The sequence below is a fragment of the Scyliorhinus canicula genome, unplaced genomic scaffold (assembly GCF_902713615.1).
Source record: "Scyliorhinus canicula unplaced genomic scaffold, sScyCan1.1, whole genome shotgun sequence".
NCBI lineage: Eukaryota > Metazoa > Chordata > Chondrichthyes > Carcharhiniformes > Scyliorhinidae > Scyliorhinus > Scyliorhinus canicula.
The window spans coordinates 14387-42033 of NW_024056024.1; the positions used below are offsets into that span (position 1 = coordinate 14387).

The following is a 27647-nucleotide window of genomic DNA, read 5'->3' on the forward strand; positions in this document are numbered from 1 at the left end:
ACCACTCTTCAGGAAAGATGAGAAGATGCAGAGGAGATTTACCAGAATGGTTCCAGCAAAGGAGGTTGAGGGAGGTTTGATTCAGGGACACAAGGTTATGCCAGGTTTCCATAAGGTGGACAAAGAAACTCTGTTTCCATTCACTAATCGTACAAACAGTCAGGACACAGATTTAAAGTTTTGGGTAAAACCTGGATTGAACGATATAAGATAGAACATAGAACGATACAGCGCAGTACAGGCCCTTCGGCCCTCGATGTTGCACCGACATGGAAAAAAAAAACTAAAGGCCATCTAACCTACACTATGCCCTTATCATCCATATGCTTATCCAATAAATTTTTAAATGCCCTCAATGTTGGCGAGTTCACTACTGTTGCAGGTAGGGCATTCCACGGCCTCACCACTCTTTGCGTAAAAAACCCACCTCTGACCTCTGTCCTATATCTATTACCCCTCAATTTAAGGCTATGTCCCCTCGTGCTAGCCACCTCCATCCGCGGGAGAAGATCCTGAGAGGTTTTGACAGGGTGGATGTGGAGAGGATGTTTCCTCTTGTGGGAGAATCTGGAACAAGGGGGTCACTGTTGCAAAGTGAGGGGTCACCCAGTTCAGATGGGGATAAGATTCTGTTTCTCGAGGGTTGAAAGACAGGGGGTGGCATAGTGCTTAGCACTGCTGCCTCACAGCACCAAGGACTCGGGTTCAATTCCCACCCTGACTGTGTGGAGTTTGCACTTTCTCCCCGTGTCTGTGTGGGTTTCCTCCGGGTGCTCTGATTTCCTCCCACAGTTCAAAGATGTGCAGATTAGGTTGAATTGGTTAGGACTGTATTCGCTGGAGTTCTGAAGAATGAGGAGGGATCTCATAGAAACCGATAAAAAATGGGTGGTGCAGTGGTTAGCACTGCTGCCTCATGTCGCCAAGGACCCAGGTTCCATCCCGACCCCGGGTCACTGTCTGTGTGGAGTTTGCACGTTCTCCCTGTGTTTGCATGGGTCTCACCCCCACAAATCTAAAGATGCTCAGGGTAGGTAGATTGGCCATGCTAAAATTGCCCCTTAAGTGCAAAAATAGAATTGGGCATTCTAACAAAAAACAGAGTGAGACAGAGTAGATTCAGGAAGGATGTTCCCGATAGTGGGTGTGCCCAGAAATAGGGGTCACAGTCTGAGGATACGGGGTAGACCATTTAGGACAGAGATGAGGAGAAATTTCTTCACCCAGAGAGTGGTGAGCCTGTGTAATTTGTCGCCACAGGAACTAATTAAGGCCAAAACATTGCATGTTTTCAAGAAGTAGTTAGATACAGCACTGAGGGTGAAGGGGATCAAAGGATATGGGGGGAAAGCGGGATTAGGCTATTGAGCCTAATCAGCTTTGATCGTAATGAATGGTGGAGCAGGCTCGAAGGGCCAAATGGTCTCCTCCTGCTCCTATTTTCTACCTTGCTCTGTATCTGTGCATGTAAATGGTCCAGGAGGTATGAGGAAGAATGTTTTTACGCAGCCAGTGGCAATGACCTTAAACTTGCTGCCAATGACGGAGTTTGGAAATAGACACAATAAATGATTTTTTTTTTTAACTGGATAGAAACCTGAGAGAAATAAACATGTGAGGATACAGAGACAGAGCAGGAGAATGACTCTGACTGGATTGGTCCAGATAATAATAATATTTATTAGTGTCACAAGTAGGCTTACATTCACACTGCAATGAAGTTACTGTGAAAATCCCCATGTCGTCACACTCCGGCTCCTGTTCGGGTACACAAAGCGAGAATTGCCGGGAACCGAACCCAGGTCCCTGGCGCTGTGAAGCAATGGCTAACCACCGTGCCGACTAGAGAGCTAGCATGGACTCAATGGTCCGAATGCCCGTCTCTGCCCATAATTTATACATTTTTAAAAATAAATTTAGAGTACCCAATTCATTTTTTCCAATTAAGGGGCTATTTAGCATGGTCAATCCACCTCTCCTGCACATCTTTGGGTTGCGGGGGCGAAACCCACGCAGACATGGGGAGAATGTGAAAACTGCATATGGACAGTGACCCAGAGCTGGCTTAGAACCTGGGACCACAGCGCCGTGAGGCAACAGTGCGACTCACCGCACCACCGTGCTGCCAGCTGACTCTGCCATTTCTGTCTCATCTCACCATGTAATTTAACCCCGGAGCGGTTCACATATCACTCAGGTAAATCTGTGCTACACTCCCTCCGAGGCCATTCTATCCTTCCCCAGGTTTGTTGCCCAGAACTGAACACAGTGAGGTACTGAGGAGGGTATCAAGGTCGCAGGAGTGTACCAGCAGACAGAAAGGTGGGTTGAAGTGTGTCTATTTCAATGCAAGGAGCATCCGGAATAAGGTAGGTGAACTTGGAGCATGGATTGGTACTTGGGACTACGATGTTGTGACCATTACGGAGACATGGGGAGGAATTCTCCAACCCCCCGCAGGGTTGGGAATCGCCTGGGGCTGGTGCAAATCCCGCCCCCGCCATGGCGGAATTCTCCGCCACCCGGGAATCGGCGGGAGCAGGAATCACGCCCCGCCGATCAGTGTGCCCCCCGCGGCGATTCTCCGGCCCGCGATGGGCCGAAGTCCCGCCGCTGACAGGCCTCTCCCGCTGGCGGGAATTGGAGCACCTCTGCTGCCAGCGGGAGCAGGCGGCGCGAACGGGCCCCGGGTCCTGGGGGGGTTGCGGGGCGATCGGACCCCGGGGGGGTGCCCCCACGGTGGCCTGGCCCGCGATCGGGGCCCACCGATCGGCGGGTGGGCCAGTGCCGTGGGGGCACTCTTTTTTTTCCGCCGCTGCCACGGCCTCCACCATGGCTGAGGCGGAAGAGACCTCCCCCTACCGCGCATGCGCCGGTGGTAACGTCAGCAGCCGCTGAGGCACCGGCGCATGCACGGACCAGCGAAGGCCTTTCGGCCAGCCCCGACGCCGGGCGCCAAAGGCGGTTGGCGCCGGTTTTGGCGCCGCCCGGCGCAGCGGAAACCACTCCGGCGCGGGCCTAGCCCCTAAAGGTGCGGAGAATTCTGCACCTTTGGGGAGGCTCGACGCCGGAGTGGTTGGTGCTACACCGCAACGCCGGGACCCCCCGCCCCGCCTGGTAGAGGAGAATCCCGGCCATGGTTAGAACAGGGACAGGAATGGTTGTTGGAAGTTCCGGGGTATAGAAGTTTCAGTAAGAGTAGGGAAGGTGGTAAAAGAGATGGAGGAGTATCATTATTAATCAAGGATAGTTTAACGGCTGCAGAAAGGCATTTCGAAGGGGATCTGCCTACTGAGGTAATATGCGCCAAAGTTAGAAATAGGAAAGGAGTGGTCACATTGTTAGGAGTGTTCTATAGGCCCCCAAATAGTAATAGAGATGTGCAGGAAGAAATTGCAAAACAGATTATGGATAGGTGTGGAGGTCTCAGGGTAGTTGTCATGGGTGACTTTAACTTTCCAAATATTGATTGGAAACTTTATAGGTTGAACAGTTCGGAGGGGGGCAGTTTTTGTACAGTGTGTGCAAGAGGGTTTCCTGACACAATATATGGATAGGCCGACAAGAGGGGGGCCACATTGGATTTGGTACTGGGTAATGAACTGGGCCAAGTGTTAGATTTGTTTGTGGGAAAGCACTTTGTAGATAGTGACCACAATTCGGTGTCTTTCACTTTTGCACTGGAGGGGGATAGGGCCATACGGCAGGGCAAGGTTTATAATTGGGGGAGGGGTAATTATGATGCGATTAGGCAAGAATTAGGGAGCATAAGATGGGAACAGATACTGTCAGGGAAAGGCACAAATGAAAAGTGGAGCTTGTTCAAGGAACAAATACTGTGTGTCCTTGATAGGTATGTCCCTGTCAGGCAGGGAGGAAATGGCCGTGTGAGGGAACCATTGTTCACAAAAGAAGTTGAATGTCTTGTCAAGAGGGAAAAAGAAGTGTATGTAAGGATGAGAAAACAAGGTTCAGTTGGGTCGCTTGAGGGTTACAAGGTAGCAAGGAATGAGCTAAAAAAAAAAAAGGGCTTAGGAGAGCTTGGAGGGGGTATGAGAAGTCCTTGGCGGGTTGGATCAAGGAAAACCCCAAGGCTTTTTGCACTTACGTGAGAAATAAAAGAATGACCAGGGTGAGGTTAGGGTTGGTCAAGGACAGTAGTGGGATATCGTGCATGGAGTCAGAAGAAATAGGAGATGCGTTGAATTAATACTTTTCTTCAGTGTTCATCAAGGAGAGGGGCCATGTTTTTGAGGACGAGTGTGTGATACAGGCAGGTAGGCTGGAGGAGATACATGTTCTGAGGAAGGATGTATTAGCAATTTTGAAAAACTTTAGTGACTACAAGTCCCCTGGGCCAGATTAGATATATCCAAGGATTCTTTGGGAGGCAAAGGATGAGATTGCAGAGCCTTTAGCTTTGACCTTTGGGTCCTCACTGTCCACGGCGATAGTGCCAGAGGACTGGAGAGTGGCAAATGCTGTTCCTCTGTTCAAGAAACGGAATAGGAATGACCCTGGTAATTATAGGCCGGTTAGTCTTACCTCGGTGGTTGGCAAGTTAATGGAAAAGGTCCTGAAGGATAGGATTTATGACCATTTGGAAAGATGCAGCTTAATCCGGGATAGTCAAAACGGGTTTGTGAAGGGTAAGTCTTCCTCACAAATTTGATTGAATTCTTTGAGGAGGTAACTAAGTGTGTAGATTAAGGTAGAGCAGTTGATGTCATATACATAGATTTTAGTAAGGTGTTTGATAAGGTTCACCATGGTCGGCTTATGAAGAAAGTAAGGAAGTGTGGGAATAAGGGAAATTTGGCCAATTGGATAAGTAACTCGCTATCATATAGAAAACAGAGGATGGTGGTGGATGGAAAATTTTCAGACTGGAGACCAGTTACCAGCGGTGTACCACAGGGATCAGTGATGATTCCTCTGCTATTTGTGATTTTTATTAATGACTTGGAGGAGGGAGCTGAAGGGTGGGTCAGTACATTTGCCGATGACACCAAGATTGGTGGAGTAGTGGATGAGGTGCAGGGCTGTTGTAGGCTGTAAACAGACATTGATAGGATGCAGAGCTCGGCCGAAAAATGGCAGATGGAGTTTAACCCTGATAAGTGCGAGGTGATTCATTTTGGTCGAAAAAATTAGAATGCGGATTACAGGTCAACGGCAGGGTTCTGAGGAATGTGGAGGAACAGAGAGACCTTGAGGTTCATGTCAACAGATCTCTGAAGGTTGCCACTCAAGTGGACAGAGCGTGAAGAAGACCTATAGTGTGTTAGCGTTTATTAACAGGGGGTTTGAGTTCAAGAGCCACAGGGCTATGCTGCAACTGTACATGACCCTGGTGAGACCACATTTGGAGTATTGTGTGCAGTTCTGGTCACCTCACTATAGGAAGGATGTGGAAGCATTGGAAAGGGTGCAAAGGAGATTTACCAGGATGCTGCCTGGTTTCCAGGTTAGGTCTTATGAGGAAAGGATGAGGGAGCTAGGGCTTTTCTCTTTGGAGCGGAGGAGGACGAGAGGCGACTTAATAGAGGTTTATAAGATGATGAGGGGGCTAGATAGATTGGACGTTCAGAGACTATTTACTCGGGTGGATGTAGCTGTTACAAGAGGGCAGAACTATAAGGTTCAGGGTGGGAGATATAGGAGGGATGTCCGAGGTAGGTTATTTAGTCAGAGAGTGGTTAGAGTGTGGAATGGACTGCCTGCTGTGATAGTGGAGTCGGACACTTCAGGAACTTTCAAGTGGTTATGGGATAGGCACATGGAGCACACCAGAATGACAGGGAGTGGGATAGCTTGATCTTGGTTTCGGACAATGCTCGGCACAACATCGAGGGACGAAGGGCCTGTTCTGTGCTGTACTATTGCATGTTCTATGTGCAGTTCTCCAGGTTTGGTCTAACCAGGGTTTGTGAATCTTGGGGCTTTTCCAGTCACACTGAGACCTGAAATCTTCCCTCACAGACAGAACAGACAAACCTTTTACCTTCCACACCCAGATGCTGCTGAAATTCAGGTTCTGATGAATCGAGTGACTCTGTCAGATTGCGATGTGACGTTTGGTTTGCGTTTCCCGTCTGTTAAACCTCCTCTTCCAGTATCCTGTAAATTTACAGAAATCTCACTGTCAGTTTAGGGTAGAAATTCACAACATTCTCTCTTCACCAACTTAGATTCAATTTATTCCTGGAGGTTTGATCACATGACCTGCCCCCATCCTCCAGCCATTAATCGGTCAACACATCCATCCTTGTGACACACTGCCTTCCTCGGCCAATTGGGAAGTAAAAGGACTCATTACCTTACATTTTCAATATCTGAAGAGAAATATTCAAAAATCTTCTTTACTGTCCCAATGATTTTCCAGACACCCAGGTATGAATCTCACCAAGGTAGAAGGCAAAAGTTGAATTCATTGAAAGTTTACTGATGACCATGAAGCCATTGTCAATTATTGCAAAGACCCATCTGGTTCACTGATGTCCTTCAGTGAAGGAAATCTTCTATCCTTACCTGGTCTGGCCTACACGTGACTCCAGATCCACAGTCAGCTGGTTGACCCTTAAAATGCTCTCTGAGATACACTCAGTTCAGGGGCAATTAGGGCTGGGCAGTGAATGCTGCCCCAGCCAGCGACACCCACATCCCGGGAATGAATAGAAAAGAAAATCTGCCATCCTTACCTGGTCTGGCCGACACGATTCCAAACCACAGCAATGTGGTTGACTCTTTAAATGCCCTCCGAGATGGCCGAGCCAGCCACTCGGTTTAAGGGAAATTAGGGATGGGCAATAAATGTTGGCCCCCAGCCAGTGACTCCCACAAATGATTCAAATATAATCCTGGATGGGCAGCACGGTGGCCTAGTGGTTAGCACAACCGCCTCATGGCGCTGAGGTCCCAGGTTCGATCCCGGCTCTGGGTCACTGTCCGTGTGGAGTTTGCACGTTCTCCCCGTGTCTGCGTGGGTTTCACCCCCACAACCCAAAAATGGCAGATGGAGTTTAACCCTGATAAGTGCGAGGTGATTCATTTTGGTCGAAAAAATTAGAATGCGGATTACAGATCAACGGCAGAGTTCTGAGGAATGTGGAGGAACAGAGAGACCTTGAGGTTCACGTCTACAGATCTCTGAAGGTTGCCACTCAAGTGGACAGAGCCGTGAAGAAGACCTATAGTGTGTTAGCGTTTATTAACAGGGGGTTTGAGTTCAAGAGCACAGGGTATGCTGCAACTGTACATGCAGAGTAGGTGGATTGGCCACGCTAAATTGCCCCTTAATTGGAAAAAATAATTGGCTAATCTAAATTTAAAAAAAAAAATATATATATATATATATATATATATATATAATCCTGGAGACTCCAGTCAGTCAATCCAGGAAAGTTGGAATCCGGTCCAGGCTCGCAGCGCATGCACCCTGAGGCACCTTGTCCTCTGTAAAGATGGCAGCCGGTAACCCGTGCCTGTCACCGCTCAGCTCTCACTCTATTCGGTGCTGCTTAAGATGAGACCATTAACATTTTACTCGGGAGTTGAAGCCTCCACGGAGTATTTATTTATCTTTTTTTTTTAAACATAAATTTAGAGTACCCAATTCATTTTTTCCAATTAAGGGGCAATTTAGTATGGCCAATCCACCTAACGGGCACATCTTTGGGTTGTGGGGGTGAAACCCACGCAAACACGGAGAGAATGTGCAACCTCCTCACAGACAGTGACCCAGAGCTGGGATCGAACCTGGAACCTTGGCGCCGTGAGGCAGCAGGGCTAACCCATTGTACCACCATGCTGCCCTCTCCATGGGGTATTTATGAAGCCTCCTGGCTCACTCCGCAGCTTCTATTGCTCCCCGGCCACCCACCGGCTCCAGTCCTGAAAGTCACTCGAATGTTTCTTTCCCGCTCCTCGCATCGTCAGCGACAATCTGAACTGTGCAATCTGAACTCTCCAGTCACAGCCGGACTCTATGCATGTGCGCGGAGCATCTGTCATGTGGCTAGAGCACATTCTCAGCTGCTACGCATGTTGGGTAATAAACCCGCCATTGAAATGGATATTTCTGATATAAATTATGCTTTATGAACTGATTACAATTAGTAATATTGGGCCAAGGTAACACCCACATCCCAAGAACAAATAAAGGAAAGTTGGCAGTTAGAAAGGCAAATGCAATGTTTGCACTCATTTCAAGAGAGGTACAATACAAGATGGATGGGGATGAGAAACATATCAGCCATGATCGAATGGCAGAGCAAATTCAAACACTCGATGGGCTGAATGGCCTAATTCTGCTTCTCTATTTTTTTTAATGAGGGGATCTCAAAAACATTTGTAAAAGAATTGTTGGAATCCATCCCAGACCTGGATACAGATCAATTGATTCTTGGAGGAGACTTCAATTGTGTTCTGGACCCTAAATGGACTGGTCCAAGCTGATTCAACCACAACAAACACATGAAAAAGGAATGAAACCAGACGGACCACCCAGCATCGACCCAGGCACCAGAAACAACAACGGCAAACCCAGCAAAAGATTTGCAAAATTTGTTCCCATCAGTAGATCGTAAAAGGATTATGGGACACAGATTTAAGATTGTGAACAAGATCTACAGGGGAGATAGGAGGTAGTCATTTTATACAGTGAATGATAATGATCTGGAACTCAATGCTTACACACAAAGGTCGATAATCTCCAGGTCCTGATAACCCGAATGGTGCTGTCAGAATTTGATGTGAGGATTGGTTGTGAGTTTCCTGTCTGCGAATCCCTTTCTAAGCCCCTGTGAAAGAAGTTTACAAAGGCATCACTGTCAGTCCAGAAATGAAATTCAGGAAAGATAAACATTTCTCCTGGTTTGAATTTGCTGTGTGTAAATCCTCCTCTACTAATCCCCTGTAAAAGGAGTTTCCAAAATTAATCATTGTCAGTCCAGAATAGAAATTCACAACATTCTCCCTTACTGCTTATGGGTCCAGGATGACCGCTCATGCCCCCAGCTGCACACTGACCCTCGTTGTCATCAGCAGTCCCTGATTTGAGGACAATGTTGACTCAGAATTGTTTATTTCTGCCCTGGGTCTTCATGTGACTGAACAGAGCCGCAGAGCTTTGGACACATGGGACAGGGTGTCCAATGTGACAGTGAAATCTGGAGAGTAGTATTTCTTCCATTTCTTTCCATCTCTGTCACCGCTTTGCATCATCAATAAGACATTGGGACTGAAAGACTAATCCAGTTTGATGGACAAGTTGTCTCCATTCTGAACAATGGGGAACAAGCTCCTCCCACTCATTGAAACATCGCCCCGACAAAGATGAGAAACGCGCATGCGCCCTGATGCACATCCAATAAAGATGGCGGCCGTTAACCCGAGCCGAACGTGAGGAGCTGCAGCTCCGCTCGGTACAAACTGGGTCCCGTAAACTTTTCCGACTTTTGCGATTGCAACAACTTTACACAACGGTTCCGCCCACCCCTGCGATCTCTTGCTCCCTCCATATTGTTAAACACCTCTCACCAATTCCGGATGTGAAGACACAGCCCCTCTCCTTCGCCATAGCCCACACTGCGCATGCGTCCATCACAGCGGGCCCCGCCCCTCATTCACTCCGATTGGTTGGAGGACCAGCCGCTCCCGGTCGGTCCTCCAGTCCCGCCCCTCCTCTTCCTGTTGGTCCGGAGCTGCCGTCAATCACCCGGGCATTGTGACGGTGACAGATGGTGAGAGCAGCCACAGGCTCAGGCTGACTGGCTGATTGTCCAATAATAACAGTGAGAGTCTCAGTGGGACAATCAGACAATAATAGTGGAGATGGGGCCCTGAGGGAGAAACAGCAAAGGATTCACTCACTTTGAGAGTAACAAACAAAGTGTCTGTTCCAATAAGTCAGGCTGCAGTGTGTGAGTGAACACATCTGTGTCTGCACAGATTTCCTGTTGGTGCTCATGTTTCCTCCCACACAGTCCAAAGATGTGCAGGTTAGGTGGACTGGTTCTGTTAAATTGTCCCTGGGAGGGGTTACGAGGATAGGGTGGGAGATTGGCCCAGGTCGATGATCTTTCAGAGGGGCGGTGCAGTCTCGATCGGGCCAAATGGCCTCCTTCTGCACTGTAGCAATTCTATGATCATTGAATCCAATGTCCCACCCTATCCTCATAACCCCTCCCAGGGACAATTTACATAGGCAACCCACCTAACCTGCACATGGGATTTGAGGCACTCGCGTCAGGATCTGGTGGGCTGTTGGGGTCGGAGTCTGGCACAGCCTGCTGTATCGAACGGACGCTTCTGCGCCGTGGCTGGGATCGATGGATGCTGGGCAGTGGAGCAGATTTTGAAAGGGCTTCGTAGTGGCCACGCTTGCCACACTGTAGACAGCGTGGTGATTTTGCCGGACATTTCAGCTTTAAATGGGTGGAGCCACAATTCGAACACGTCATGGCGCCGACGTCAGCGCGTTCCGTGCACCAACGCACATGCGCAGTGTGGTGGAATGACGTATGCACCTGCACAGGCCGATTGTCAGTCTCGCCGTCCCCTTGGTCGTGGCGCGCATGCGCTGGAGCCAGGAAAAGCACGCAAAATGGCCACTCTCATCAAGACTCAGGCCCTGCATTTGTGTGATGGCCTGCACTCGTTCTGCCTCCTGGGGGTTTAGCTTTGCCATTTCTGCCGCCCTGGTGTGGGAGTACCGGTTGTTATCATGCTCGTGGAGAACGCACGTTTCAATAGCGATGGTGAGGGTGAACTGCTTGACTTTCAGGAGCTGCTGCTAAGGGAATCGGACTGGACCCCGAAAACGATCTGATCCCGGATCATGGAATCAATTGTCGAGTCACAGTCACATGACTGCGTGAGGATGCGGAGATGGGTCAAAAAGTATTGAAAGGTTCATCCTTACCCTGAAGCCTCTGCTGGAAAATGTATCGTTCAAAGCTCTCATTCATCTCAATGTTGCAGAGGCTGTCGAACTTCAGCAGGACTGTTTTAAATTTCGTCTTGTCTTCGCCTTCAGCAAATGTAACGGAGTTGTAGATGTGGATGGCGTTTTCCCCGGCTGTGGAGAGGAATAGTGTGATCTTCCTGGCGTCTGATGCGGCCTCGAGGTTGGTGGCCTGGAGATAGAGTTGGAACTTCCAGTTTGCACTGAGGTTGCCGGCGATGCGGAGTTGCGGAGGAGGGCGGACGTTGTCCAAGTCACCGGATGGCTGATTGCTGGTCAACGCTGATCACCTCAAGGTGGGTCCGTCAATTCTCAGCATCCAAACCTGGTACCATGATGTGTTGGGTAGGCTGGGTCTATGTGGACTGCATTTGATACAGTGTAGCGAGAGACAGACTTCCAACACTTGATGAGATACAACACGATTTTATTTAACATCTAACTATTTTACATGTTCAAATGTGGATTGACACTATGCTGACTTGACTGGAGACCTGAGGCTAGCCTGACCAGACTAACTGACTACCACATGATGTTTGCACTGGCTAATGCTCACGAGCTCTATCTGTCTCAGAGGCTGGGTCCCGAGAGAGCGGAAAAACTGGTGCCCTCTGGCTTTATAGTGGTTGTGTACTGTCTGGTGATTGGCTGCTGTGTTCTATGTCTTTTTTTTAAAAAATTTTTATAAATTTAGATTAGCCAATTATTTTTTGCCAATTAAGGGGCAATGTAGCGTGGCCAATCCACCTACTTTGCACATTTTTGGGTTGTGGGGGCGAAACCCACGCAGACACGGGGAGAACGTGCAAACTCCACACGGACAGTGACCCAGAGCCGGGATAGAACCTGGGACCTCAGCGCCGTGAGGCGGTTGTGCTAACCACTAGGCCACCGTGCTGCCCTGTTCTATGTCTTTACTGGTCATCCTGTGTATCAATCACTGCCTGTCTGCACTCCATTATATACATGGATGTATATTATGACACCTATTATAATTGCCCCACCCACTTGCGGCCATGTTTTAAGTTCCCTCGGCCCCAAGCACTGAATTCCCTCCCTAAACCTCCCCGTCTCCACCTCACTTACCTCCTTTCAGACTCTTTAAAACTCACCTCTTTGACCAAGTTTTTGGTCACCTGCCCTAATATCTCCTTTTGTGTCTGGGTGTCTCACTTTGTTTTATAATGTTCCTGTAAAGTTGACTGGGATGATTTATGATGTTAAAGGTGTTATATAAATAGAAGATGTTGTTGTTGACTGTAACCCTGACCTCCTGTTTTACAATATCCCATTGGTTTCACAACAAACTCTATCTCTGATGTTTTGCCCCCTGCGGGTTTGCAGCCTCTATAAAGACGGCGGCCGTTAACTCAGGCCTGTCACCTGGAGCAGGCCGCAGCTGTCCCCCCGCTCGATGCAAACCCGGGCCCGGAAACCTCTTATTGGGGTTTGGAGTCTCCACCGGGTTTCAGCGAAACCCCCCGGCCGAGCCCAGCATCGGCACTACGCATGCTCCAGCTCACAATGCCCAGGGAATGATTGACGGTAGCTCTGGACCAATAGGATGCAAGGGACGAGTCTGGAGGACCCAGCGGAGCGGCTGCTCCTCCAACCAATCGGAGTGAATGAGGGGCGGGGCTGGGCCCGGACGTCCCTGATTATAAACTGGAGCATGCGCAGTGCTGTTCATTGCTCAGGATTGAGGAGGTTGTGTTGAAGGTTTTGGCTGTGAGGTACTGCCGGGTGAGTCCTGAGAGACGATTAAAGCTGGTGGGTGGGTCGGCTTCATAAACACCCCGCACAGGCCTGAAACCCCCAATACGAAGCTCAGATGCGGCATTTGAACCGGCGAAAGCTGCTTGGGCTTTTCCCCGAAACAGGCCCGAGTTAACGGCCGCCAGTTTCTCGTGCTGTGGAGGTGCCAGCGTTGGACTGGGGTGAGCACAGTAAGAAGTCTTACAACACCAGGTTAAAGTCCAACAGGTTTGTTTCAAACATGAGCCTTCGGAGCACTGCTCCTTCCTCAGGAGGAGGAAGGAGCAGCGCTCCAAAAGCTCGTGTTTGAAACAAACCTATTGGACTTTAACCTGGTGTTGTAAGACTTCTTACCATTTTCTCGTGCGACTGTGTTTGGCCTGGCGCATGCGCAGACATTGAGACCAATGCTCTGTCCCATCCATTCACTCTGATTGGTTGGAGAATCAGCCGCTTGTGTTCGGTCCTCCATCCCCGCCCCCTCTTCCTATTGGTCCGAACCCGGCTGTCAATCAGTCCCCGGGCATTGTGAGCTGAAGCAAACCCTTCACAATCATTGTCAGCTCCCTGGTTTGCAGCTGCGGTGCTTGTTTGCTTCACATGCGACCTTCTTGGTGGAACAGCCCGGAGTGGGCGGGGCTTCAGGGTTCCAGTGACCAGGAGAGAAAATGGTGATAAATTGGTTTTATTCTCACTCTGCACAGAGGGAGTTGAGAACTGAACCCAGCCAGAATTTAAGGGAAATGCCAATTTGGGGGAACCACAGATTTAAGCCAGGGAGGTGGGATGTAAGCTTTCGGGAATGGGAAGAGAAGGGGATTAAGACACTAAAAGATTTGTTTCTTCGGGGTCGATTTGCAGGATTGAGGGAGCTGGAAGCGAAGTATGGGCTGGAGCAGGGAGAAACGTTTAGATATATGCAAGTTCGGGACTTTGCCAGGAAGGCGATACAAAGCTTCCTGGAGGAACCGGCTTCCATGTTGCTGGAGGAAGTGCTGGCAGCAAGGGGACTGGAGGCAGTGTCAGCGGTATACGGAGCTATGTTGGAAAAGGATAAGGCACCACTGGAGGGGATCAAAGCAAAGTGGGAGGAAGAGTTGGGAGAGGTTATAGAGGAGGGGGTCGGATGTGAGGTGCTCCGGAGAGTAAATGCCTCCACCTCATGTGCGTGGTTGGGGCTGATACTGCTGAAGGTGGTATACAGAGCATGCCTCATGAGGGCAAGGATGAGCCGATTCTTTGAAGGAGTGGAAGTTGTGTGTGAGCATTGCAGGGGGGGGGGGGGGGGGGCTAATCACTTTCAGATGTTTTGGTCCTGTCCAAAGCTGGAGGAGTACTGGAAGGAGGTTTTTAGGGTAATTTCCAAGGTGGTGCACGTGAAACTGGACCTGGGTCCCCGGGAGGCCATATTCGGGGTGTCGGATCAGCCAGGGTTGGAAACGGGTGCAGAGGCAGATATATAGCCTTCGCCTCGTTGATCGCCTGACGGTGGATCCTGCTAGGATGGAGAGCAGCCTCTCCACCCTGTGCCGTGGCGTGGCATGGAAACCTGTTGGAATACTTGACCCTTGAGAAGGTTAAGGTCGAACTGAGGGGAAGCTCAGGGGGGTTCTACAAGTCATGGGCACTATTTATTATGCACTTTCAAGAACTGGATAACATCGAACATTAATTTGGGCGGGATGGGTGGGAGGGTTGGGGGAGGGGGGCTATGTATATTAAAGATGGCTATGGGTAATCCTAATTCCTTTTTTGTCATTTAGAACATAGAACGATACAGCGCAGTACAGGCCCTTCGGCCCTCAATGTTGCACCGACATGGAAAAAACTAAAGGCCATCTAACCTACACTATGCCCTTATCATCCATATGCTTATCCAATAAACTTTTAAATGCCCTCAATGTTGGCGAGTTCACTACTGTTGCAGGTAGGGCATTCCACGGCCTCACCACTCTTTGCGTAAAAAAGCCACCTCTAACCTCTGTCCTATATCTATTACCCCTCAATTTAAGGCTATATCCCCTCATGCTAGCCACCTCCATCCGCGGGAGAAGGCTCTCGCTGTCAACCCTATCTAACCCTCTGATCATTTTGTATGCCTCTATTAGGTCACCTCTTAACCTTCTTTTCTCTAACGAAAACAACCTCAAGTCCATCAGCCTTTCCTCATAAGATTTTCCCTCCATACCAGGCAACATCCTGGTAAATCTCCTCTGCACCCGTTCCAAAGCTTCCACGTCCTTCCTATAATGAGGCGACCAGAACTGTACGCAATACTCCAAATGCGGCCGTACAAGAGTTTTGTACAACTGCAACATGACCTCATGGCTCCGGAACTCAATCCCTCTACCAATAAAGGCCATCACACCATAGGCCTTCTTCACAACCCTATCAACCTGGGTGGCAACTTTCAGGGATCTATGTACATGGACACCGAGATCCCTCTGCTCATCCACACTACCAAGAATTTTACCATTAGCCAAATATTCCTTATTCCTGTTATTCTTTCCAAAGTGAATCACCTCACACTTCACATTAAACTCCATTTGCCACCTCTCAGCCCAGCTCTGCAGCTTATCTATGTCCCTCTGTAACCTGCATTTGTTTATGTTAACATGCGGGTTGGTGTTTGGGGGTTGGTGGGAGGATGGGATTGTTGTTATTGTTATGGGGTTTGATATATTTGTTGTTGATTATTGTTTGTTGCTGGTGGGTGTAAACTTGGGAGAAAAATTGTGAAAAGGAGAAGAATAAAAATATTTTAAAAAAACATTGTGAACTCCTCATCTATTCTACCTTTGACCATCTGATTTTTCCAGTCTATATGTTGACTAAAATCCCCCTTGATTGTCGCTGTACCTTTTCTGATAGACTCCCATTATCTCTTCCTTTACACTCTGTCCTCCTGTGCAGTTACCATTAGGAGGCCTGCACACCACTCCCAGAAGTAAATTCTTGCCTTTAGCATTTATCATGTCAAACCAAACCACTCCTACATCCTGATTTTGTGAGCTTAGGTCATCCCTGTCTAATGTGCGGACACCATCAATAATTAACAGAGCCCACTTTGTCCCGGGTGATGTCATCCTGAAGGACTGGGAATCGGAATCGCCCCTCCTCCCCCGCCCGCGATGCCAGTCACAGTGGGACCGTCCGGGCAGTCACAGCCCAGCTGCTTCAACAGAGTTCGAATGGGCTTCCTAATGCAGTTGGCATGGCGGCCGGTGCACTTTTTGGCAGTTTCTCATGCCTCCGACTGGGACTGAGGGGGCGAGAGCTGCTGGGTGGTGTGGGGAAGATCATGATGCAGAGTGGAGGCACATTTGGAACCTTCATGGCGATTGGAATGGGAATCAGATGCTAACGACCATTCTTCTCTTTCTGCTGAAATTTCAAGACTTGCAGATAATGTATCACCGGTCTCTGTCCCTTTTATTACCAGCTGTGTAATAACGGAGATTAAAGTGTATAATTTACTAATGCAAAAGAAATAACTAACAGAGCCGCTCGTCCACCTTTTCCGAGATTTGGACTGGGCAATAAATGTTGGACTGGCCAGCGACACTCGCATGCCATGAATGAATATAAAACAATTCAGGTCCCAATCTGTGTCTCTGAATGGCCATCAGATTGTACTTACTTATTTCTATAGGTGCTGTCAATTCATCAGTTGTGTTTCAAATGCTACTTGTGTTTTGATACAGAGTCTTTAGTTTTGTGCTTTTATTATTTATGTAGCATTGAACTGATGTAATTTTAAATGTGTTCTCTCTGTCTCTTTCTGCCACAGTCTGTTTATCATTTCCCATATTCTAATCTTTTTCTTTGGTCTTAATCTTTGCTTTACCACATCTTCCAAAGTAAATCAAAAAAGACCCAACAATGGAACAGTCGGTAACAAGACATCAATCAGTCTCCTCCTATTTTCGAGAAATCAAGGACTGAGCACTTGTTAACACAAACCTAATTTTATTAATCTATATCCAGAATATTAAACTTCGGCCAAGTCACAGGAATGATTAACATCAACTGAAACAAACTCCAACTGTCAGAATGAACATGGTTCAGTCCTGGATGTGATTAACAGCAGCAATAACAGAATCCAATCCCTTGTGAACTCGCTGGTGTTTCTGCAGAGTGAATGAACGAGTGAATCCTTTCCCACACAAGAGCAGATGAATAATGTCTCCCTGGTGTGAATGCGCTGGTGTATCAGCCAGAGGGACTGCTGAGTGAATCCCTTCCCACACACGGAGCAGGTGAATGGCCTCTCTCCAGTGTGACTGCGCTGGTGACTCAGCAGATCCATTTTGCCTTTGAAGCTCTTCTCACAGTCGCAACATTTAAAAGGTCTCATGTCAGAGTGAACACATTGGTGTGAAGTGAGTTGGGCAGACTGACTTCCCACATTCACAGCAGATGAACTGTCTCACCCCAGTGTGAATGCACTGGTGTCTCAGCAGGGTGGATAACTGAGTGAATCCCTTCCCACACACACAGCAGGTGAATGGTCTCTCCCCGGTGTGAACCCGCTGCTGATCCAACAGTTTGCATAACTGAGCGAATGTCACCCCACACTCAGGACAGGTGAATGGTTTCTCTCCAGTGTGAACTCGCTGGTGTGTCAGAAGGTTGGATAACTGAACAAATCCCTTCCCACACTCAGTGCACCTGAATGGTTTCTCCCCGCTGTGCATTCGCTGGTGTGCCGAAAGGCTGGATAACTGAGTGAATCTCTTCCCACATTCAGAGCAAATGAACGGCCTCTCCCCAGTGTGAACTCGCTGGTATGTCAGAAGATTAAATTTGTTTTTAAAGCTCTTCTCACAATCGGAACATTTAAAAGTTCTCCTGTCAGAGTGAACAAGTTGGTGTGCAGTCAGATGTGTTAGTCGAGTGAATCCCTTTCCACACAAGGAGCAGGTGAATGCTCTCTCCCCGGTGTCACTGCGTTGATCTGTTTCCAGCTCAGGCAGGTAACTGAATCCCTTCCCACAATCCCCACATTTCCAAGGTGGTTTCTCAATGGTGTCGTCATCCTCGTATCTCTCCATTTTGGACGATCAGTTGAAGCTTGCTCCACACACAGAACATGTGTATGGTTTCTCCTCACTGAGAGGGTGTGGTGTTTATCAAGCTGTGCAACTGGTTAAAGCTCTTACCACAGTCAGTTCACTGGAACACTCTCTCGGGTGTGTGTGTCAGAGTACGGCGCAGAACAGGCCCTTCGGCCCTCGATGTTGTGCCATGCATTGTCCAAAACCAAGATCAAGCTATCTCACTCCCTGTCATTCTGGTGTGCTCCATGTATCTATCCAATAACCGTTTTAAAGTTCCTAAAATGCCCAACTCCACTATCACAGCAGGCAGTTCATTCCACATCCTAACCACTCTGAGTAAAGAACCTACCTCAGACATCCCTCCTGTATGTCCCAACCTGAACTGTATAGTTATGCCCCCTTGTAACAGCTACATGCACCCGAGGAAATAGTCTCTGATCATCCACTCTATCTATCCCCCTCATCATCTTATAAACCTCTATTACAGGGGTGGGCAAACTTTTCCGTGCAAGGGCCACATTCAGAAATTCACAATTTTAAGGGGCCACATAGTATATTACTGTAATGAATAGTCCCGGTTTTAACCAATTAGCGTGCGGCATATACCTCAGCGCTTCCCCCGGCGGCATCCTGCCTTTAGCCCTCTTTTTCTCTACTTTTCAAAAATGGCGCTTCACCCGGTTATGATTCTGGGCGCCTCATATAGAACATAGAACACAGAACAGTACAGCACAGAACAGGCCCTTCGGCCCTCGATGTTGTGCCGAGCAATGATCACCCTACTCAAGTCAATGTATCCACCCTATACCAGTAACCCAACAGCCCCCCCCCCCCCCCCCCATTAACCTTATTTAAAAAATAATTAAAAGAAAAATTTTTTTTTTTTCTTTTTTTGATGACTTGATCTTGGTGGGCCGCATAAAGACCTTTGGCGGGCCGCATGCGGCCCGTAGTTTGCCCACCCCTGCTCTATTAAGTCACCTCTCATCCTCCTCTGTCTTTGTGCTTTTCCAGTCACACTGAAATCTTTTCCTACAGACAGAACAAATATTTCTCCTTCCACATTCAAAAGTTGATGACATTCAGATCCTGATCAATTGAGTGACTGTCAGATCTTGATGTGATGATTGACTTGAGTTTCCTGTTTATCGATCCACTCCTTGTAACCCTGTAAAACCAGTTTACACAGGTCAGAAATTCAGAACAGGTAATTCTCGTTCCTGGGGAGCAATTGTTTCTATTTTTTCCTAAAGCTGCAAATCCCAGTCCCACACTTTCCCCTTCCCACAAACTCACCACAATGGTTTCAAAATCACTCAAACTGAGTGCAACTTTGAATTCCAGATTATCCCTTGAATTTAAATTCTACCATCTGCATTAACAAATCCATCAGTGTGAGAGCAGGATAGAAATTGCCCCCATTCTCTCCTCCTGCTCCAGGATCAGTAAAGTGAGTGAAAGATAATTTCTCCTGAACAAATCCATTGCTGCATTTCCTTCCTGAAGCCACATTTGTCCACTGGGGCCTGTTACCGGGAGAAAGCGGCAGCTGCCGTTATGTTGGGTGTTGAGGCGGTGCGGCTAGTTTGTTATTGGGGGTGTTGAGGCCCCCACTGGGTGTGTGAAGCCTCCCCTCCCACCCACTGCCCCTAACGCTGCCTCCACTTTTCCGCCTCCACTTTTCCGCCTCCTTCCCGCCTGAAGAGGAGATAAACAAGCGCCTGTCCCTGGACATGAACCGCACTGCGCATGCCCCACATCACAATGCCCAAGGCCTGATTGACGGCAGCTGCGGATCAGTAGGAAAAAGGGCGGGTCTGGAGGACCGTGCGGGAGCGGCTGGTCCTCCAACCAATCGGAGTGAGTGAGGGGCGGATGTGACTGAAGCATGCGCAGTGCGGGAAATGGCGACGGAGAGAAGCTTTTATTTCGGATCCACAAAGGGTAAGAGGAATATTGTGGAACGCGGGAGCGATGGATCTGGCTGGTGGGTGGAAACGTTTTTAAACATGTTGTGCAAGCCCATACCCGGAAAAAACACTTCCTGGTTCCCCCGTTTCACGGAGCGGGGCCGCGAGGGTCTAGTGATCGGTTCGGGATAACGACCGCCATCTTTATTCGGGACAATGAGCAGCAGAGCGCATGTGCGGCCGCCATGTTTGTTGGGAGCAACATTTTCAATGACTGGGAGAAGCTTATTCCACATTGCTCAGAATGGAGACAACTTGGCCAGTAAACTGCATTACCCTTTGTCCTGGGTACTGACCTCCCATTACACCGGTTTTCACAGACCCAGATACCTATGATCAGAGTAGCAACAGAAAAGTAAATAAACAGAAGCAAATCTTAATCCCTGGACCCCACTAACTCAATTTAAGTCTGACCCCATGTGCGGCTCTGTTCAGTCACACGGTGACCCATGTCCGAAACTCACAACCTGAGGGGTGGCGCATTGGTTAGCACTGTTGCCTATGGCACTGAGGACCAGGGTTTTCATGCCGGCCCTGGTCACTGTCCGCGTGGCGTTTGCACATTCTCCCCGTGTCTGCCTGTCTCACCTCCGCCATCCAAAGATGTGCAGGGTAGGTGGATTGGCCACACTAAATTGCCCATTAATTGGAAAAAAAATAATTGTTTACTCTAAATTTATTTTTTAAAAAGGTGTCTCTTTCCTAATGTTCACAATTAAATGGGGTGGATTCCCCAGGAGATGGCTGACATTTCAGGGGACACTAAATTAATAATGGACAGAGATATGTCTCGTATTGTTACATGGTACAGATTGGATATATTATTTATGGTTTAGTAATAAAGTAAATTAATTATTATTTCTCTTGTAATATAAGACTGTAGCCTCAGAGGGTTGTTAGTTTTTGGATTTCTCTTCCACAGGGACCAATTGTATCTGGGGGTCATTGAATATATCGAAGCACAAGTTCAATAGATATTTTATTGACAATGGACTGAAGGGTTATGGGAAACGGGTAGAAAAATAGAGAGAAAGCTGAGATGAGGAAGGATTTCTTCACTCGGGGATGAGGTGAAGCTTTGGAATTCTCTACCCCAGAGGAATGTGTAGCCTCAGTCATCAGGTATGTTCAAGACAAAAATTGATAAGTTTCTATGCATTGAAGATATTGAGGGATATGGGATTGTGTGGGAAAATAGTGCTGAAGTAGATAGACCAAGGATTTGTGGGCAGCACGGTAGCATGGTGGTTAGCATAAATGCTTCACAGCTCCAGGGTCCCAGGTTCGGTTCCCGGCTGGGTCACTGTCTGTGCGGAGTCTGCACGTCCTCCCCGTGCGTGCGTGGGTTTCCTCCGGGTGCGTGCGTGAGTTTCCTCCGGGTGCTCCGGTTTCCTCCCACAGTCCAAAGATGTACGGGTTAGGTGGATTGGCCATGCTAAATTCCCCGTAGTGTCCTAAAAGTAAGGTTGGGGGGGGTTGTTGGGTTACGGGTATAGGGTGGATACATGAGTTTGAGTAGGGTGATCATTGCTCGGCACAACATCGAGGGCCGAAGGGCCTGTTCTGTGCTGTACTGTTCTATGTTCAATGATCTCATTGAATGGTTCAGCAGACTCGGTGGGCTGAATGGCCTACTCTTGCTCCTATTATAATCTCTGTCCTGGTCAGGAAGCAGTGAGCTGAGCTTGGATCTGTCAATCAACATGAATCAGCACCTTCAGGAGAATTGGGAGGGTGAATATTAGATACAGCAGAGTGAGAATGGAGGGAGATTGTGGGGGATGGAGATTTACAGCTTTTGGAGAAGTATAGAGAAATAATGTTCCACAGGAACTTGAATTGTCTGTTCTGAATTTCTATCTGTACTAAGAACAATGACTTTTATAAATTGTTTTAAAAGGAAATTGGACGAGGAGGAATTATAGGCAGAAATCTCAAACATCACGTCTCGATGTGACAAACTCACTCGATTCCTTCTGACTGTGTAAAGAGCTTCAACCAGATACACAGACTGAAAAAACATCACACCATTCACAGTAAGGAGAGACATTGCACATGTTCTGTGTGTAGACAAAGCTTCCACTGATTATCCAATCTGGAGAGACACGAGGAGACCCAAAACATGGAGAAACCGTGGAAATGTGGGGACTGTGGGAAGGGATACAGATTCCCATGTGAGCTGAAGGTTCATCGACGCAGACATACTGGTGAGAGGCCGTTCACCTGCTCTCAGTGTGAGAAGGTATTCATTGATTCAGCCACCCTGCTGAAGCATCAGCGAGTTCACAATGGGGAGAAGCCATTCACCTGCTCCCTCTGTGGGAATGGATTCACACAGTTATCCAGTCTGCAGACACACCAGCGAGTTCACACTGGGGAGAAGCCATTCACCTGCTCTCAGTGTGGGAAGGGATTCCAGACTTTATCCAACCTGCGGAGCCATCAGCGAGTTAAAACTGGAGAAACGTCATTCACCTGCTGTCAGTGTGGGGAGAGATTCAGTGATTTATCCAGTCTGCAGGCACACCAGCGAGTTCACACTGGGGAGAAGCCATTCACCTGCTCAAAGTGTGGGGATGGATTCACCAGTTTATCCAGCCTGCGAAAACATAAGCGAGCTCACACCGAGGAGACGTTATTCACCTGCTCTCATTGCACGGAGAGATTCTGTGATTTATCCAGTCTGCAGACACACCAGCGAGTTCACACTGGGGAGAAGCCATTCACCTGCTCTCAGTGTGGGAAGGGATTTCTTGATTCATCCGTCCTACGGAAACATCAGCGAGTTCACACTGGGGAGAAACCATTCACCTGCTCCCTCTGTGGGAATGGATTCACACAGTTATCCAGTCTGCAGACACACCAGCGAGTTCACACTGGGGAGAGTCCATCGACCGACTCTTAAGTGTGGGAAGAGATTAGATAGAAACATAGAAAATAGGAGCAGAAAGAGACCATTTGGCCCTTTGCACCTGGTCTGCCATTCATTATGATCGTGGTTTATCATCCAACTCAATAGCCTAATCCCGCTTTCCCCCCCCCTCCATATCCTATGATCCCCTTCGCCCTAAGTGCAATATGCACCTGCTTCTTGAAAGCATTCATTGCATTGGCCTCAACTATTTCCTGTGGTAACAAATTCCACAGGCTCACCACTCTCTGTTTGAAGAAATGACTCCTCGTCTCTGTCTAAATGGTCTATCCCGTATCCTCAGACTGCGACCTTGGTTCGGTACCCTCCCACCATCGGGGAAATCTCTCCTCCATCTTCCCTGTCAAGTCCCAACATCACCATTGCAGTTTGGGGGTCTATATACAATACCCACTAATGTTTTTGCCCCTTGCTGTTTCTCAGCTCTACCCACACAGATTCCACACTGTCGGAGCTAATATCCTTCCTCACTATTGTTTATTTTCCTCTTTAACCATGGGTAACACAGTGGTTAGAACTGTTGCTTCACATCGCCAGGGTCCCAGGTTCGATTCCTGGCTTGGGTCACTGTCTGTGCAGAGTTTACACATTCTCACCGTGTCTGCTGGTTTTCCTCTGGGTGCTCCGGTTTTCTCCCACAAGTCCCGAAAGATGTGCTCTTGGGTGAACTGGATATCCTGAATTCTCCCTCAATATACTTGAACAGGTGTTGGAATGTGGCGACTAGGGGATTTTTACAGTAACTTCATTGTTGTGTTAATGACTTGTGACAAGAATAAGATTATTATTATCATTAACCAGCACTGCCACTCCACTGCCTTTTCCTTTTTGTCTGTCCTTCCTATACACAGAATATATTCAGTTGCCATCCCTGGTCATCCTGCAGCCATGTCTCCATTCTCCGATGACATTAGATTCGTTCACGTCTATTTGCATGATTCACTCGGTTATGCCGTCTGCAGTCACACCAGGAAGTTCACACTGTGGAGAGGCCATTCTCCTGCTCTCAATGTGCGAAGGAATTTTGTAATTCACCGCACTTCTGGAGACACCAACAAGTTCACAACCGATTACAGGGATTGGATTCTGCTGTTCTTGCTTCTGTTCTCAATTAATTCCAGGACTACATTTTGTTCATTCTGTTGGTCAATGGAGATGGTCAGAGGTTTTCTTTCTGCTGGACTGGCCGGTCTCATGGCTTCTCCCCCAGTGGGCTGATTCTCTCTGAGCCTTCTTGCAAATATCTGGTTTCACATTTCACAAGGATCAAAGAGTGAAAGGGTGTTTGGAGGTTACAAGATGTTTCATGACCATTTCTGTTTGGAAACACCCAAAATCATGCCACATTGCCATGAAGATAGGCTGTAGTGGTTACATGGTTCTTTTGTTTAATTTATCTTGGTGCTTCTCACAGAAGAAATTTATTAGGGTATGAGGGGCAAGTTATATGAGGGGCACTGGGAAACTACATTAAATAGTATGGTGGGAGACAGGCAATCACTAATATTTAAGGAATTATTACAGATTTACACAGGGATTGGTTAGCTCAGTTGACTGGATGGCTGGTTTGTGCTGAGTGACACCAACAGCACAGGTTAAATTCCCACACCGGCTGAGATTAGCCATGGTCTGCATCAGTATTTATGCTCCACATGATCCTCCATCCACCCGTCTACATCTCCCCACATCCCCCAATCAGCATCTCCTATTCCTTTTTCCCTCATGTATGTATCTAGCTTTACGTTCAATGGATTCATGCTGTTCACCTCAACCACTCGCTGTGGTAACGAGTTCCACATTGTCACCACTCGCTGGGTAAAGAGGTGTCTCTTGAAATTCCTATTGGATTATTGAATCCATTCATAATCTGAAAGATGTCCATCAGGTTACCCATCAGTCTTCTCTTTTCCAGAAAAAAGCAGCCCCAGCCTTTCCTGAGTGTTAAATGCTCTCAGTTTGTATATTATGAATCTTTGTAGTATCTTCTCCAGTGCCTCTATTTCCTTTATCGAAATGGAGATCACCAATGTTGACAGAGCTCCCAGTGTCGTTGAACCATCGTTTTAAACAAGTTGAACATTTCCTCCGTGCTTTTCAATTCTATCCCTCTGGAATGGAACCCTATATATGGGCCCCACACTTTAGGAAAGATGTGAAGTTGAGAGAGAGTGTAGAGGACATTTACGGGAATGGCACCAGAGATGAGGGACTCCAGTTAGTTGGAGTGACTGGAGCAGCTTAATTTCTCTCCTGAGATCACAGCATCTGGAGGATGGCGAATGGGGCCATTCAGCCCTTTTGGACTGTGTTGGCTCCCTGTGGAGGAAGCCAGTCTGCCCATTGCCCCGTTCTTTCCCCGAATCCCTGTGTGTTTATTTCTCTCAGTGCCTGTCCAATTTCCTATTGAAATCCTTCCGTCATCTCTGCATCTCCGACCCTCATAGGCAGTAGGTTCCAGGTCATTACCACTCCCTTTACATGTACACAAGGCTGCTCGAGCACAGAGGAGTCTATTTGGCCCATTTCTCCTATGCCAGCTCTTTGTACAGTGACCCATTTAATCCCAGAGTTTGACTATTTTGTTTTCTTTTTCAGAATGTACCAAATTCCCTTTTGGAAGTTACAGTCCAATGAGATTCCAGCACGATTTATAGCCAGCGCATTCCAAATCACAACAACTCGCTGTATTTTACAACAAATAATTGTGCATATGGTGTGTCTGGAGTTTCACAGAGTATTCAAAATGGTGTCAACACCGTGGTTATTACACAAAATTAAGACTCAATCTTTGTCAATGATTTTGGTGAGGACACCGAGTGTAATATATGCGGACAATTAGAATAAATCTACATTTATATAAAACCTCTCACGACCACTGGACCTCCTAAAGTGTTTTAAAGCCAATGGAGTACTTTTGAAACATATTCACTGTTGTAATGTAGGAAGCTGTAAGTACGTATGTGTAATCACATTTAGTTTCAAAATTGTTACTGTTGTTAGTAACAAGGTCAAGGAAGCCCTTTTATACCTCAAACATGTGGCTTCCTGCAGCCATTTCACCTTCTGTACCTTTTCTATATTAGCCATATATTGATTTCATAGCAAAAAGCAATAAATAAATTAGATTATTCAGTAGTGAACATAGATCGTCATACATGAATTGGTGTGTGAGGTAGTTATCTTGTAAAGACTAGTTCTTTATTTTAAAAAATAATACTTCCAACCAAAATGTTTCCAGAAACTGTAGAGCTATTAGAATGTGTTTGAAAGGGGCAGAATGGTGGCGCAGTGGGTTAGCCCTGTTGCCTCACGGCGCCGAGGTTCCAGGTTCGATCCCGGCTCTGGGTCACTGTCTGTGTGGAGTTTGCACATTCTCCCCGTGTTTGCGTGGGTTTCGCCCCCAGAACCCAAAGATGTGCAGAGTAGGTGGATTGGCCATGCTAAATTTCCCCTTAATTGGAAAAAATTAATTGGGTACTCTAAATTTTAAAAAAAAGAATGTGTTTGAAAAATAAATTGCTTTAGAATTTTGAGAAGTTACAAGACATCATATTCTGCCAATACTATGTGGGTTGGGCAGTGGAGTAATGGTATTGTTACTGGGCTAGTAATCCAGAGACCCAGGTTAATGCTCTGGGGATCTGGCATCGAATCTGCCTATGACAGATGCTGAAATTGAATAAAAGTCTTGAATTAAATGTCTAATGATAACACCCTTGATTGTTGTGAAAACTCACCTGGTTCACTAATGTCCTTCAAGAAATCTGCTCTCGTTATGTGGCCTGGCCTACACGTGACTCCAGATCCACAGCAATGTTATGGTTGATTTGTAAGTGCCCTCTGAAATAGCCTCACAAGACACACAGTTCAAGGGCAATTGGAATGAGCAGTAAATGCTGGTCCAGCCAGTGACGCCCACCCCCCATGAATGAATAATTTTTAAGGCGGCTCATTGTTCAATCTGAAGATTAGTAAGAAACTGTCTCTTTGATTGGATTTGATTTATTGTCACGTGTACCGAGGTACAGTGAAAAGTATTGTTCTGCGTACAGTCCAGACAGATCGTTCCATACATGAAAAAACAAAGTGCGGATCTTGGCAGTTTGCTCAGTTCACAAAAGAATTTAGTGGCTTTGTAGACGCAGATTAATATGTTAATCACCATCCGAAACATACCTAATAGTAATGTATGCTCATATATATAGTCACAAACGATACTGTAACTGAATTAGAGGAAATGGCAGATTTAGCTGAACCATATTTTTGAAAGATTCGGCCTTAATGATGGAGAAACAGGAAAAGCCATTCAGGGAGATGAGGAAATCCAGGCTCAGTGCGGATTTGCTGTCACCCCTCCTTTCTTATCATGAACGGTATTTAGGCTGCAGAACGTTTCACACCAAAACACAGAGGGGTCAAATATAAGCAACACATAATTCTCAATTCACTTCCATTTAACTATATTTGATTTTGTTTAAAAGCTGACTGTGGTCAAACTGAACAAAGATTCATGGGATTTCTGTTACCCAGAGAAAAGCTTTCTTTTCTTGGTCAGTCATGTTTGCAATTCAATGATATATATTTCAGAGTTGTTCAGAGCGAAGACTCGAGAGCTATTCAATTCAAAATGAAGTCATATATAACAAATAAATATACTGAGGTTCAACATTAAATAATGAAACAAATATTGAGTAAAATTTTCTGGAGGAAGATAAGAATGATGCACTAATGAGTGGACAGAGAGCATTGTTCCATTAGATAATAACTGAACAAATGCTAAAGTTCAATATAAGTTCTAGATCTTACGGTCTTACAAGTTGAGACATCAGTTTTAAAGGAACAGCTGTCTTAATGTAATCAGTGACCTGGCCTCCCAGCCGAACCATTGAAATCTGCAGCAAGGCTGTGCAGTTGAACGTTGCACAGGTCCATTGGGTACTGCCAGCTGGTTCTGTAGTGTAGCA

The 27647-nt window shown here is 47.2% G+C and overlaps 1 protein-coding gene and 1 pseudogene across 1 annotated transcript; both read left to right on the forward strand.

The window, feature by feature from the left end:
* The first annotated feature begins 15852 nt into the window (after window positions 1-15852).
* Window positions 15853-16174, forward strand: LOC119961647 (annotated as a pseudogene).
* A 3579-nt stretch (window positions 16175-19753) lies between these two features.
* On the forward strand, window positions 19754-27314 carry LOC119961645 (oocyte zinc finger protein XlCOF19-like). Its single transcript, XM_038788933.1, has 4 exons — window positions 19754-19768; window positions 20674-20873; window positions 21652-22536; window positions 27165-27314. Exons 3-4 carry the CDS (start codon window positions 21874-21876, stop codon window positions 27312-27314), a joined length of 813 nt encoding a protein of 270 aa, XP_038644861.1. The 5' UTR covers window positions 19754-19768; window positions 20674-20873; window positions 21652-21873.
* The last annotated feature ends 333 nt before the right edge of the window (window positions 27315-27647 follow it).

What these genes read in the sequence shown, in the direction of transcription:
- LOC119961645 (XM_038788933.1), top strand. Translation starts at nt 21,874, where the DNA reads ATGGAGAAACCGTGGAAATGTGGGGACTGTGGGAAGGGATACAGATTC. An exon ending in TCCTACGGAAACATCAGCGA is followed by an intron (nt 22,537 to 27,164) that starts GTTCACACTGGG and finishes TTTGTTTAAAAG; the next exon opens with CTGACTGTGGTCAAACTGAA.